General features: G+C 42.3%; 1 protein-coding gene across 1 annotated transcript; it reads right to left on the bottom strand.

The window, feature by feature from the left end:
* Positions 1-2,009: 2,009 nt before the first annotated feature.
* On the bottom strand, positions 2,010-12,393 carry DYDC2 (DPY30 domain containing 2). Its single transcript, XM_081074731.1, is given in 5 exon segments — positions 2,010-2,606; positions 2,609-2,741; positions 5,770-5,889; positions 6,235-6,389; positions 12,263-12,393. Coding segments are annotated over 4 exon segments (456 nt in total). The 5' UTR covers positions 6,382-6,389; positions 12,263-12,393; the 3' UTR covers positions 2,010-2,550.
* Positions 12,394-14,933: the final 2,540 nt, after the last annotated feature.

The following is a 14,933-nucleotide window of genomic DNA, read 5'->3' as shown; positions in this document are numbered from 1 at the left end:
GTGAGTTCAAGACCTCACTTTGGAACCAAACTGTTGGGAGTTGAACACTGGCCCTCTCCCTTGTAGCCACACGGGCTCCAGCAGGCTACCTAATGTCTTTGTGTCTCAGTTTCTTCATCAGTAAAATGGGGATTATAATAGAATGCGTTTGCAAACATGTATCTGATAAGGATTCAGTATCCAGAATATATATAAAGATCTCTACTTTTTTTCTTGTATTAGATTGGCAGAAAATAAAAGTAAGATAACTAGCTCAGTGTGGCAAGAGTATAAAGAAATGCTATTTTCATGTTGGCATGTAAATTAGTCTAGCCTTTCCAGATGACAATTTGGCAAAAGCGGTTGCTATTAAAAATAATATTTTCTTTGTAAAATAAATAATAAAAACTGAAGTACATTATTTGGATAATTGAGGTTGTTTGAAAATGGACTGTATATATGGTAAGAATTTTATCAACTTCTAAAAAATCGAATGTTTTAAGATACTTTAGATTTACATGCATTTGTGTGAAATAATATATAGAGATCCCATGTCCCTTTCACCTACTTTCTCCAAATGGCAATGTCTTGCAAAACTATAGAACTATGATACTGACATTGATAAATTCACCAATCTGATTTAGATTTCCCCAGTTTACTTGTACTTATTTGTGTATCTCTGTGTATTTAATTCTAAGCAATGTTTTGCAGATATATAGGTTTGTGTATCCACCACCATAATCAAAATATGAAATAGTTTCATCACAAGAATCCCTATTGTTGCCTTCTTATAACCACATCCATCTCCTTCCTTCCCCAACCCCTCTCCCTAAACCTTGGCGATCACTAATCTAGGCTCCATCTCTGTAACTTTGTCATTTCAAGAATGTTATTAATATTAATATATAAGTGGAATCATATAATATGTAACCTTTTGGGATTAGCTTTTTCCACTCAGCATAATTTCCTTCACATTCATCCAAGTTGCTCTGTATCTATAGTTCATTCCTTTTTATTGCTGAGTGGAGTAGTATTCCATGGTATGGACGTACCACAGTTTCTTTAACTCTTCTCCCACTGAAGCATTATCTGAGTTATTTCCAGTTTTTGCCTATTCTGAATAAAGTTTTTATAAACACTTGTATACAGGTTTATGTGTGAACATGTTTTTAATGTTTCTGAGACAAGTGCCCAAGGGAACAACTGCTGGCTTATATGGCAGTGGCGTGTTAAGTTTTATAAGAAACTGTCAAACTATTTTCCAGAGTAAGTGTAGAATTTTACTTCCCCACAAGCTAAGTATGAGTTATCTAGTTCTCATCCTCGACAGCATTTGCTGGTGTCACTATTTTTTAACTTTAGCCATTCTGAAAGATGTGTAATGAGGTGTCATTGGGATTTTAATGTGCATTTCTCTAACGACTAATAATGTTAAGTTCGCAAACTCATCCTAGAAAAAGTGCTACATACCTCATTGCTAAATATCACTATAGTCACCTTCGAAATACTCCCCTTGGGAAGCTGTGCACCTACACAAGTGCCTACTTCACCCTTCAAAGCAATTGTGGAACTCTTTCTGGAATGGCCATCAGAGCTATTGTCATATTACACTTGATGTCCTGAATGTCATCAAAATGTCTTCCTTTCAATATTTCTTTTATGTTTGGGTAAAGAAAGAAGTCAGTGGGGGCCAGATCAGGTGAGTAGGGAGGGTGTTCCAATACAGTTACTTGTTTACTGGCTAAAAACTCCCTCACAGACAGTGCCGTGTGAGCTGGTGCATTGTTGTGATGCAAGAGCCATGAATTGTTGGCAAAAAGTTCAGGTCGTCTAACTTTTTCACGCAGCCTTTTCAGCACCTCCAAATAGTAAACTTGGTTAACTGTCTAGTTGCTACAAATTCATAATGAATAACCCCTCTAATATCAAAAAAAGGTTAGCAACATCGTTGCAACAAGTTAGCGAACTTAATTGTCAGACCTTGTAGATGATATTCGAGTGATATTTGTATGTAGAAAATAAATGTTTTAAATGCTCAAACCTTTGACTTTTACTGACACTAGAGCTGTTTCAAAATACCTATAGTCGATGATACAGGTATACTCTAGGACATGTGTAACATTCTGAGGGGCCTGACTGCAAAGTTCAGCTAAAGGTAAGACAGGAACACATGAGATGACTATGTTTTCACTGTCTAGTCGCCAAAAAATGATAAAACAAGAGGAAAAAGTATCATCAGTTTACTTACTTTAAATCCTTATTATGAGTTTATTTTATCCTATAACTAGTTCAAATTTTCACATGATTAAGGATTTTTCATGGCTATCACATCAGGACTTGGGGTGGAGAGTCCCTGCAGACACTGCCCCTTCCACAGCCCCTCAAATCTTGGTTTAATCCACATAATTATCATGTTTACTTCAGAGCTTTTCTAGATGGCCATTTTCTAGATTTGCAGCTTTGACAGAGGCATCATTAAACTCATGATGCTCATGATTCTGATAACCTAAGAAGGAGATTTGGAGCCATGATGCGTTTTGGGAGCACTTTCATGCTGTAAAGCCTAGTAATTTACTCCCTGTGTGTTTCAACATTCCACTCAGTCTGTCCAAATGAGTCAGAAGAACGTTCTGTTGAGGCATTCCTGGAAGCATATTGGAAGTACCTGGCAGAGATTCCTGCTTCAAGACCTCCTTTTCAAGGGGTTTTGTGTTCTCTGGCATGATGATGGTCTTTGTGGAACTAGCTACAGATATCAGCGGCTAAATAGAGAACAAAAAAGCAAAAAAGTCAGTAGCAGAGTCTAAAACACACTTGGTATGGCAAGAACACAATATTGCCATTTTCACACCCAAGACTAAAGACAAAATGGAAACAGACATGCTGTAGCAAAGCATAAAACAAAAATCTGATAGGATCAAGATTTTTCAGCAATAATTTAACTGCTTAACTCAGCAATAATTTAACTGCTTGCCAGAACAAAACTCAACACCTGTTAAAGGAAAACACAATCTAGACTCCTACAAAGTATCATCTACAATACTCAGCATCCATATAATAATTACCAGACATGTAATGAAGTAGAAAAATGTGAACCATAATCTAGAAAGCATTTAATAGAAAGAGACCCCAAAATGACAAAGATGATGGAATTAGCAGACAAAGATTTAAAACAGCTATTACAAATACTTTCAAAAGTTAAAAGGAGAAAAATGAACATAATGAGTGAAAAGATAGGGTATATCAGTAGAAAACAATTGGAAATAGAAATTTTAGAATTGAAAAGTACAGTATCCAAAATGAAAAAAATTCACCAAATTTCTAAATAGGGTATCAGATATTGCAGAAGAAAGGGTCAGTAAACTTGAAGACAGATCAATAGAAATCATCCAAACTGAGGTACAGAGGGAAAAAGATTGAAAAATAAACATCGTCTCAGTGACCTATGAGGCAATAACAAGCAGTCTAATGTCCATGTAATTTCAGTCCCCAGTTGAGGTTAGAATCCTTGGAGCTTAAACTGTACTGGACACCTCTACCTCCCTCTTTGCCCAGAAGCCGCAGGAGAGCATTCTGCAATGGACTCCGTGGGGCACTGCTGAGAAGTCTGTGAAGATTACCCACATAACCTCTAAGACCCCTCTAACTTCAAAGTGCTATGAGTCTATGCAGCATATATGTGTACTAATTCTATAGAAATGCATTTCTAATACATTTATATGGCTCAGATCTTTATAAACAAAGGGATTGCTTTCAGATTTAGAAACAGAATTATGGTTTACTTGCTCAAATATGCCTCTGCTTAATGTAGAGAAACCAAGACAAGGGCAACTTAAGCCAGCTTTCTTCTAGGTCTGACTCACATGCCACCTCCTCTGTGAATCACTTTTTGATTGCCATAATTGGATATGACCTCTACCACACATAGTGCTCTGTTTCTACTCCTCTTTTGACATATCCACTGGACCAGTAGTATTCAATCTGGGTGACTCAAAGACTTTCTAAGGTATAAGCAAGCAATGGTGGTTCAAAGATATTTTTAAAAATCTTGTAAAGCTTTGACTATGTGTGTATAGGCCCGTCAGAGAAATCAGCAGGTCTGCTGAAATCTTCTGCAACCCATCCTGGGTCTGTTTAAGACCAGGTTTTATAGCACCAGTGACACAAAATCTGAAGGTGATCAATAACAAGGAATAATTTGCAATTCACCTTTAGCCACCAAGAAACCAGAACTTAGAATCTTGTCTAACGTGATGTACCTCCACCTCTTTGCCCTTTATCTAGCTTTCAATTTATACTAGCACAGTAACTTGCAGTTAAATGACATGGCTCTCCCTGGCCAAGTAAGCAATAAATTCAGCTTTGTTTTATATCACTGTTGGGTTCTCTCTATTTCCCTCTGACAAAGGGAATCATAACCACAACTCGGACATGAACTCTTTCTTAAAACTGAGAACTTGCACATAGTGCAGGCATCATGCTGACTCTCATTTTCCATCTTCCCTTACAACTGACTTTGTCTCACACTTGGACAAAGAATAGCATACATTTTACTCATGTGTTTCTTGCTAAGGGATATTGCCACAGGACATAAAACCTCTTGAGTGCAACACAAAGGGACAATTCAAAAATATTGATGTGAACGAAGTTTTCTTTAATAAGAGCACCATAAAACCAGGGTGGGGTTTTGGGAGTCTCTCCCTGCCTTATATATTTCTATTTCTATTAACAGTACAGTATGTTGTCAGAAAACGATTTGAGTGGGCAGCAACGTGATGCCAACTTTTGCCTAATGATCTCACCTCTACCCTCTCCCAACAACTATTCTAAGAATATGCCGAAGGGAGGGCTCACTTAGGCTATTGTCTAACAATAGCATGAAACAATCTTTGTTTTGATTTATTTATAAAACATCCAGACTTAAAAAAATCTATTACTTGTTTATGAGGAAAGCTGAGCATATTTGTATACATGTAAATAAACTTAATATTTTCATGTCTCATCAAAATGGGCTTTGGAAACTAGCAAAAGCTAGTTAATTGTATAAAACTGCATTAAAGATTTTAATGCATGGGATAGAGTGACAGTTATGAAGATGTCACATACCAAGCCCAGTGAGTCAATTCTCTGTCCAGATAGCATGTCCTTTGTAGGAAACGCGAAACAACACCTTTATCAGAAGATTGTGGCAAAAATTATGGGATAGGAAAGGGATGCCTGTCAGACCAATGAATGCTCAGTTGTCTCCAACTATTCCAAGTTAATAATTTATGACCACTATTACAGCATCACTGAGGTGGTATCTATGGCTTATGCATAAATAAATAGCATATAATAAATAAGTAAGTAGTATATAATAAATAAAATAATATACCTGAAGTATATACTTATAACCATATTTGGATTCTGAAAAATACTGAATAATTTCTGAAAAGGGCTCAAAGGATCTTGTATAAAAATATATTTGTTCCAAGTGACAGATTAGATTATTTGTAAATCTGATTTGTTTTAAACCAGTAACATCAAAGGTATTTCCTAAACTCTAAATTCCTTCTCAAAGGCAATGGAATTGCCTTTAAACATTTTCTTTTTCATTGACAATGATCTTATTGGCAAAGATTGTCATGTCATGTCAATAAGATTGGTTTATATAGAAACATATGAACATGGAGGAAAAAGTAGGCTAATGGGGGCTTCAGTGTGTTTTGCATGGTGGTCAGGGTGACGATGGACTACCTAGAATCCATCACTGGGATGTGTGTGGCCAATGCTGGGTTTTTTCTCCCTACCTTGTGACTCTGCACACTTCTGTTGAATCTGACATTCTTCTTGCTTCAGCATTTCTGCCATTTGGGTTTCCTTGAGGTTATTGTCATCCTCTTCCTTCAGCTGGATCTTCTCTTGTCTATCCTGGGGCGATGTGACAAAGTTGAATCAGAAGCATGTACAAAGGGCCCCTCTCACTGGGACTGGCCTCAGGCCCATCAGGCTTCCTGAGTCTGCTTTTGTAACTAGCTTTAGCCTGCTAGTAGCTCCAAACCCACAAATTCTATCACTCCTGTGAGCTGGATTCCTTCTTTAGCCTCTCCCAGGCTCCCTGCCCTTCTAGCATATCTGGGCCTAAGCTACCCTCACGAGCTGAATAAATCAAGAAACTCCCCAGGACAGCTCCAGAATCCTGCCTTGGATTTCAAACTACTCTGGCAAAGCTGGAAAGCCCTCCCCCAAGCCCACCCAGTGCACATACACACCCACCTTTTCTTTTGTTTTAGTGATTTCCCTGTAATGATAAAGCCAGTGAGCCAGGTACTCTATGGGGTCACTGGGCCGAATCTTCGCCACCTCTGCCAGTCCCTGGGCCAGGCAATTTCCAAAGCACCTCTTCAGGTAGTCAGTTTCCATCTTGTGGGCTTGGGACATATCAAAACAGAGTCACACTATTTTACAAATCTAATTTGATTTTAAAAATAAACACATTCCATGAGACGTTTCTGGATCCCACCCTTCACCAAAAAATAAATACATACACACCAATAGCTCTTACACTAAAGTGGACTTTCTTCTAAAGCTGTCCAGCTATCCTAGCAGAGCCGATGACCAGCAGTAGCTATAATGCCCAGCATTTTCCATCCCTCTCCTCCCCGGGGCTTCTCAGTGGTTCCTTGTGAAATAAATAAGCCTATCTCACCTATGTCATAGAGACTATAGCTCCGAACCTCACAATAGCACAGCTTGCTGGGTGCTCAGAGCCCCTCTCGGGACCCATGCCTTCTCAGTTATTTCCTCTCCACTCAAGGGTAGAAATTATCCTAGGTCAGATAATAATAGGTCCTAGGGGTCATCAGGCCTGACAGGAGCTTGACAGATTGGTGGTTAAGGGTGGCTAAGGCCTCCAGTTACCCACACATTTCTACCCTTGAGTGGAGAGAAAATAACGGAGAAGGCATGGGTCCTGAAGGGGCTGAACACCCAGCAAGCTGTGCTCTTGTGAGGTTGGGAGCTATCGTCATCTATGACCTAGATAAGATAGGCTTATTTATTTCACAAGGGACCACTGAGAAGCCCTGGGGAGGAGAGGGATGGGAAATGCTGGGCATTGTAGCTACTGCTGGTCAGGGGCTCTACCAGCACTAAACACCATATTCTTCTCTACTGCTTAAGCAAGAAACTACTTTAGGTTGAGCTGATTCACTATTATTCAGATTTCAAGAGCTGGAGGCAGTGTAGCCTGCATTAGACTACAGTGAGGAGAGGCAGTACAGTGCAGCAGTATGAATACAGACTCTGGGATCAGACAGACCAAGTTCCTGCTTCTGCCATTTATTAGCTGTGTGATCTTCAGCAAGTCACCAGTTTCTGTGAGCCTTGGTTTTCTCATCTGTAGAACAGAAGAACAAAAGTATGTGCCTCGTAATTATGAGGATTAAAGGAGATAATAAATGCGTGTAAAGCACTTAGCCTGGCATATAGTAAGTGCTTAATAAATATTAGCTATTACAGTGGAATATCGTGATACGAAATGCCCTAAAATCTGGCCTATTCCTCACCAACTCCATATTCCTGAAGTTTACATATTTTTAACTCCAAAAGAGCTAATGATAAAGTGACTAATAAAAGCTCAGATCCAATCTGTAAGGGTGAAATTTAGGGAATCAATAATGTAGTAGACTTAGCTCATTTGCAGTTTAACTCACCACATAGTTCACTATCCAGCCACCTGTAATTACACTTAGTTTGTTTGCAGTTTGATCCATCCTGATATTCAGCTGTTTTCTCCTTGTTTCTCCCCTCACTGATTAATTGAAAAACTCTGATTGTTCCCTTTCTCAAGGCTACCCATACCTCCTTAATCCATTTAATCAACAGAATCCCAACCTGGAAAGGGCAATTCCTTAATCCTCAGGCGCCCGGACACCGGAATCCAATTGAGAACTCCCTCACAGTTTTTACTGGTGACGCATTAAAGTCCCAGGCCTCGATGGCCGCGTCCCAGTCCGGAGATAATATTGTCTTTAAACAGACCAGACCCCAGGAAGGATGTCAGCCCTTGGACCTGCTGTCACTTGGGGTCTCAGCTCCCACTCCCCACAAAGAACACAGGACATGGCGAGGCCAAAATGGAACACCCATGGAGCCATAGTAGCGAAGTCGTACCACTATGGTCTCACTGGAGGCTGGGTTCACACGACGTGTGACCTTCTGTCCGCTCTTGCTAGCCCCCATTTTTTTGCTAGCGTAACCACGGCAGTTATATTAGTGGCCAATGGCTCACTGGTTACAGCTGACAGCCAACTAGCCACAGCTTATAGCCATCCAATCATAGTCAATGGCCATTCACTACCTGAGCCAGCACCTTTCTATGTGAGGTCGAGAGCCTGGAAACTTCTTTCTGGGGCTCTGTCCCCACACCTGCCTAACCTACTCCACCTTTGCTACATAAGAAAAAGCTAACCTGAAGTTAGGGGCAGCTGCCCACTCTCAGATTCTAGACTACCCCAGTGACACACACACCTCACTCCACCGCCACCATGCTAGTGTTTCTCTTCTTACAACCTGTGGCAGCAATCATCTTTGGACACTGCCATGGGCATTCTCTCTCTGCCCTAATTTCAATAAAAACTTCCTTTGTAGTAGAGTCTGTGAATGCTTTCACCTTTTGTGAATGACCAGAGGTTAATTACATGCCACGACACAATCAACATTTTCTGGAGGCATTTTTCAGTTTAAAGACGGATGGATAGATGATTGATAGATAGATATGAGTATAGAAAAATATATATATTTCCTAGCTCTTCCCATTGCAAAGGCCTGGAAGCAAAAACACCTCAGTAGCCGCGAGCACACTAAGCATTCAGAACTTCTCCTTAAATAGCTGTCACCACTTAAGAGAAATCAGGACTCCTTGGAGTAAAATAAGAATCCATGAATCCACATAAGAATAAATAAGTTCGTAATGTGATATACAGTAAGTTCTTTCTTAAAGTAGAATGCCAACTAATAAATGTGGAAAGAATGGAGTTTTTTTTAAAAAATCACCATACTGTGACTACCATAATATAACTGAATCAAGCCAGAATTATCAGTGAAGGCTAAAACTCAGAGAACATTTGACAAGGAAGAGGATATTTATATAGTCTCAAAGTTTCTCCCCAACAAATTATGTATTACTTCCAAAGGGAAATACAGAAACTTTACAGTGATAGAACCTGGCCATCACAACTTTAACCAAAGGATCAAAGTAAACATCACCAATAAGGGGCAAAGTGACATAGTGTGTCTCCTGATGTGATACACTTCTTAGTGGGACATAATACATTTCTGTGGATTCCTGCCCCAAATGCAAAACTTGAATCTGATTGAGGAAACATCAAATAAAGTTAAATTGAGAGACATATACAACTGACCTGTACTCTTAAAAATGCCAAGGTCATGAAAGACAAAAAAAGAGGAGGAGTCATTCCAGATTAAAAGAGCCTAAGTAGGCATGCAATACATGATCCTTGATTGGATCTGGACCAGGAAAAAAAAAGAAAATTCTATAATGGACATTGTTAGGAAAATTGGATAAACTGAATATGAATTGTAGACTATGTAATAGAATTGCATCAAAGTCAAATTTCCTGGTTTTGGTAGTTGAAATATGAGTAAGAAAATGTCCTTCATTTAAGGAAATACACAGTGTGACAGGGATGAAAAATGGCTCACAAAAGTGTCTAAGTCCTAATACCTGGAACCTGGAATGTATCTTACCTTATATGGAAGGACTTTGCATTTGTGATTCAATTAAGACTTTTGATTTAGGGAGATTATCCGAATTATCCAGGCAGGCCCAATATAATGACAAGGGTCTTTATAAGAGGGACACAGTTAGATCAGACAGAGAAGGAGATGTGATGACAAAACAGAGGGAGAAAAAGGTGATGTGATTCGGAGCCATGAGCCAAGGAAAGTAGGTAGCTTCTAGAAGCTGGAAAAGGAGAGGAAATGGATTCTCCTCTAGAGCTTCTAGAAGGAACGAGCCCTTGGTTTTAGCCCTGTAAGACTCATTTTAGATTTCTGACTTCAAAAACTTTAAAAGAATAAACATGTGCTTGAAGTCACTAAGTTTGGGGTATAAGGGTTCAGAACGAGTCACCCCAAGATGTGCCTCTGTGGCATGCAGACTGTTTTGAGCTGAAGGCAACCAAGACCCTGTGGGCTCAAGAGAAACTTCCGCCCTTCCCCCTTAACTACCTAGAACTTGAATTAGGTGCCTTGCCCATAATAAGAGGTTATCAGAAATAACACTTTTTGACCAATTGGTAGGGCAGGGAAAACTTCTAATTACTGAACATCTCTTCGTCTGTCTCATATCTAATTGATTATTAGACCAGCTGAAAAAACCCTGAGGGTAAAGTTTCCTCCTCTCCCATAAGGACAGTGGTGAAGTTGGAGACAGGGGTGTACGTTGTCTCATTCTGCTAATCTGCGGCCCACCTGAACCAATGCACTTGGATAAACTACCTTCTACATCCCTTGGGGGCTTGCACCACCTGGGGGCTTGCTGAAATGCAGATTTTCAAGGCCCATCCATACCAGGCCTAATGATTCAGTCTACAGTTTAACAAAATCCCCAGGTGATTCGAAGTCACAGGTCTACTTTGCTTTTATCAGTGTAGAACTGCCCTTCCCAGAGAGTCGAATTACCAATTTTGCATTCCCAGGAAGCCTCTTCACTTCCGGTCCTTGGGTGGCTGTCACCCTTTCTGGAGGAAGCATCTGCTCCAAATTGCACATTTTCAACAATGGTCTCAATGAAATATGTTGATCTGACAGTTACTAAGATTTGATGCAAAGACAGCAGAGCCACAGAGCCACAATAACAGGGCCACAATGTACGGCCTGGAGAGGGAGGGAGCAAAGGGGACTTTAATAGCCCACTCCCGACCAACTCCTGGCACACTCACCAAAGCGGAGGGGGCTATTGTTTGGAATCTCCCAGAGCTCTTCAGAGGGTGTGCATACACTGGGGTCCCCCTGGTTCATGGCCTTGCACTCAGTAGGCAGAGCAATAAGCATGGAAGTTGTTTACACTCTATTCCCAGTGCTAGGCACACAGTGTGTGCTCAGTAAATACTTCTTCATCTGCCAGGGCTCTGATGCTTGTGAGCCCACCCAGACAAGCTGTCATGCAGGGTTTCAGGTGGCGTCTCTGGTCCCTCTCCACACACAAGAACGCAGGACATGGTGAGGCCAAAAAGGAACACATATGGGGCCATAGATAGGGGAGTCATACCACTATATTCTCGCTGGCGGCTCGGTTGGAGACACAGGAAACAGGATCCACACGTCCTGCAACCTGCTGTCCACTTCTCTGTCAACCAACCAATCCCATTTGCTAACTGCAATCCGCCCTGCTAGCTGCACTCCACTGTGCTAACTGCAATCCGCTCTTGCTAGCTCAGCCACCATCTTCTCGCTAGCCCCCATTTTCTGTTAGCGTAGCCACAGCAGTTGTATCAGTGGCCAATGGCTCACTGGTTACAGCTGATGGCCAACTAGCCACAGCTGATGGCCATCCAATCACAATTGATGGCCATTTGCTACCTGAGCCAGCACCTTTCCACGTGAGGCCGAGAGCCTGGAAACTGCACTCCTGGCTCTGTCCCCACATAAGCTCATGGTCCCTTCAGTCAGCGCCCACTCTGGCACTTCCTACCTTAGCCAGTGTTTAGTGAGGCATCTTCTGCCCAGTGCTGCCTGCCCTGCACATGAATTAAAACAGAACACTCCCGGGATATACTAACAGAGTATTGGGCACAAGACCAGGCCAGAGAAAACTGTAATGGCTCTGACCTCGCAGAGGATGGATGCCTTCCGGGAGGTGAGAGCGCCTGAGCTGGTTCTAAAAGCCACCAAGCAGAAGTGACCAGCACGTGCAAAGGTGTGAAGTCGTGAAAATACCAGGCCATCGAACTTGCAGTGATTGTCTACTGTGGCCCGGGGGTCGTGGGGGGTCTGCCCCCATTCACAGACAGGTAGCCCTTTGCGTCTCCTCTCCACGACCCCTCCGCCCCCTTACCGCTCCCAGGGCGCGCGCGCCTACCGGTCCCGCTCGATTCCTGTTTTCAAGGTCCCTCCTCACAGCCTCATAGTTGCAAGTCTCTCCTCACCTATCCTGGCCCCCAGTCCTACCCGCCGCGCGTTCTCGCCCTCTCTCCCGCGCTCCTCGGCTCACCCGCGCTCGAGCCCCCTCCTCTCTGCGGCGCGTCCCCCACGCCCCGACCCTCCTCTCTCAGCTCACCAGCCGGTGCTTTGCGAGCGCCTCCATTCCCACCCCAGGCCAGCGCGCTCGTTGCCTAGCGACGGGACGCTACTCGCAGGTTGAGGGTAGGCGCGTGCGCCAGGCGTGCGTGTGAGCGCGCAGGCGCCTCTCGGGAGACGGGCCTTCGGGGTTGGCTGGGGTGTGGCTGCGCGGGCGGTGTGGGCCGTTGGGCACCGGAGTGGTGTAGGGCTCAGGCGGTGCCCGGCTCCCCGAGCCCAGCGAGGGTTAGTTCAGCGCGGGGCTCGGCAGGCGCCTGTGGGGCGGGCTCCCTCCTCGTCCGCAGTGGGCGGCGCGGAGGGCGGGGGGGAGGGGAGCCCGTCGGCCGGCGGGGGGGGGGGGAGGGGAACCCCAGCGCCCCGAGTGGAGGAGGATTGCCACCTAAAATACGGGACGCCTCGTTAAATTTGCATTTCAGAGAAATAAGGCATAACTTTTTGGTATAAGTGTAGTATAATACAAAGTCGTTCGTTGTTTATCTGACATTCAAATTTAACGGGGCGTACTGTCCTTTTGTTTGCTGAATTTGGCCGCCCTACCTGGATGGCCCCCACTTTCCTACTAGGCTGGCTGGCTTTCTCCCAGGCATGGGTGAGGGACCTCTTTCTGTTTCTTGTGACAACTTATCCATGCTTGAGGCAGTTGTTTCTGTGGGAAGGGGCTTTCTAAATGGAAAAAAAAACAAAAAAAAACCCATTGCTTACAACACCTTCGTGAGATGGGTGTTATCACCATTTCATGGACAGGAAACATGCCAACCGAGGTAATGAGCTCCCACCTGGGTCCCCCTGCTAATGCCATGCAGGAGCGGGCCGTAGATCTGAGACAACTCTGGATGAGGCCCTACCTTTAGGCCAGAGGTTTTTCAGTTAGGGACCACGGTCCTCCTCCCCCTGCATTATCTTTCTGGAGGAGCAACAGGAGCAATAAGATAGCCTTTTTTATCTTACATTGACATATGTCAATGTAGTTATTTTTGTCGTTAGAGTATATCCCATTGAAATGCAGTGAAGATATTGTGTTCCAACCGCAGTTGTAATAATTCTTTTCTTTGTGTGGTTAAGACAACAGTGCCAGCTTGATAGAGAATCAGGTTTGTTTTTTTCCAGTTTTTAGAGTTTTGGTTTTTATGATTCCATTTATTTATACACACATACGAGGTCGGGCAATTAAATTCTCCAACTTGTTGCAATGATGTGGCTAACCTTTTTTGATATGAGAGGGATTATTCATTATGAATTTGTACCAACTGGACAAACTGTTAATCAAGTTTACTTTTTGGAAGTTCTGAAAAAGCTGCGTGAAAAAGAGGAAAACGACCTGAACTTTTTGCCAACAATTCATGGCTCTTGCATCACGACAATGCACCAGCTCACACGGCACTGTCTGGGAGGGAGCTTTTAGCCAGTAAACAAATAACTGTATTGGAACACCCTCCCTCCTCACCTGATCTGGCCCCCAGTGACTTCTTTCTTTACCTGAAGATAAAGGAAATATTGAAAGGAAGACATTTTGATGACATTCAGGACATCAAGGGTAATAAGACGACAGCTCTGATGACCATTCCAGAAAAAGAGTTCCAAAATTGCTTTGAAGGGTGGACTAGGTGCTGGCATCGGTGCATAGCTTCCCAAGGGGAGTATTTCGAAGGTGACCATTGTGGTATGCAGCAATGAGGTATAGAGCACTTTTTCTAGGATGAGTTTGTGAACTTAATTGTCCGACCTCATACATACATATTCCTTTCCCCACTGCTGTTGCTAGTACAAAAGATGGCATACTATATACAATTTTTGCACCTTGCTTTTTTCCCCTTCATACTATGTCCTAGAGATCTTCCTCATTCTCTTTTGTATCTTCACAGTCATCCACTGTGTTGCTATACCTCATCAATCCCTTAATGATGAACATTTGGATGGTATTTCAGTATGGCTACTTCAGATTTTTGCAAGAAAGGATCCTAGAAGTGAGATTGATGGGTCAAAATTGATGTCATTTTCTAGATATTGTGTAATTCCTCTCTATAGGGATTATACCATTTTGTACTCTTCACCACCATAGCATGAAAGAGAGCAGTATTGGGGTCTACAGATGAATCTCAGAAGGTCATTTTTTAAAAATTAAAGTACAGTTGGGATACAATATTATGTTAATTTCAGGTGTATGATGTAGTGACTCAACATTTATATACCTTATAATGTGATCACCATACTAACTAAGTCTAGTACTCATTTGTCACCATACAAAGTTATCACAGTATTATTGACTATGTTTCCTTTCACCTTTTTCACCCATCCCCCCACTCCCCTCCCTTCTGGCAACCATCAGTTTGATCTCTTTACATGAGTCTGTTTTTGTTTTGTTTTGTTTTTAGATTCCACATATAAGTAAAACCATATGGTTTTTGTCTTTCTATCTGATTTATTTCAACTTATCATAATACCCTCTAGTCATTGTGTTTAAAATTTTCAGCAGAATGTTAGGTGCGTTTGTCCAGGGAGAGGTCTAGACACACTGACATTCTACCCCCTATAATTGCTCATACCTGACATGCTAGGTACTCAGTGTACATATACTGTACTCAGAATATATCTCTAGAAGAGTCTGGATTCCATAAGGGTGATTTGAGGATGATCAGCTTTTTCAAAGCATC

Source organism: Rhinolophus hipposideros, assembly GCF_964194185.1.
Source record: "Rhinolophus hipposideros genome assembly, chromosome: 15".
Taxonomy (NCBI): domain Eukaryota; kingdom Metazoa; phylum Chordata; class Mammalia; order Chiroptera; family Rhinolophidae; genus Rhinolophus; species Rhinolophus hipposideros.
This window is presented reverse-complemented; position numbering and strand designations above follow the sequence as displayed.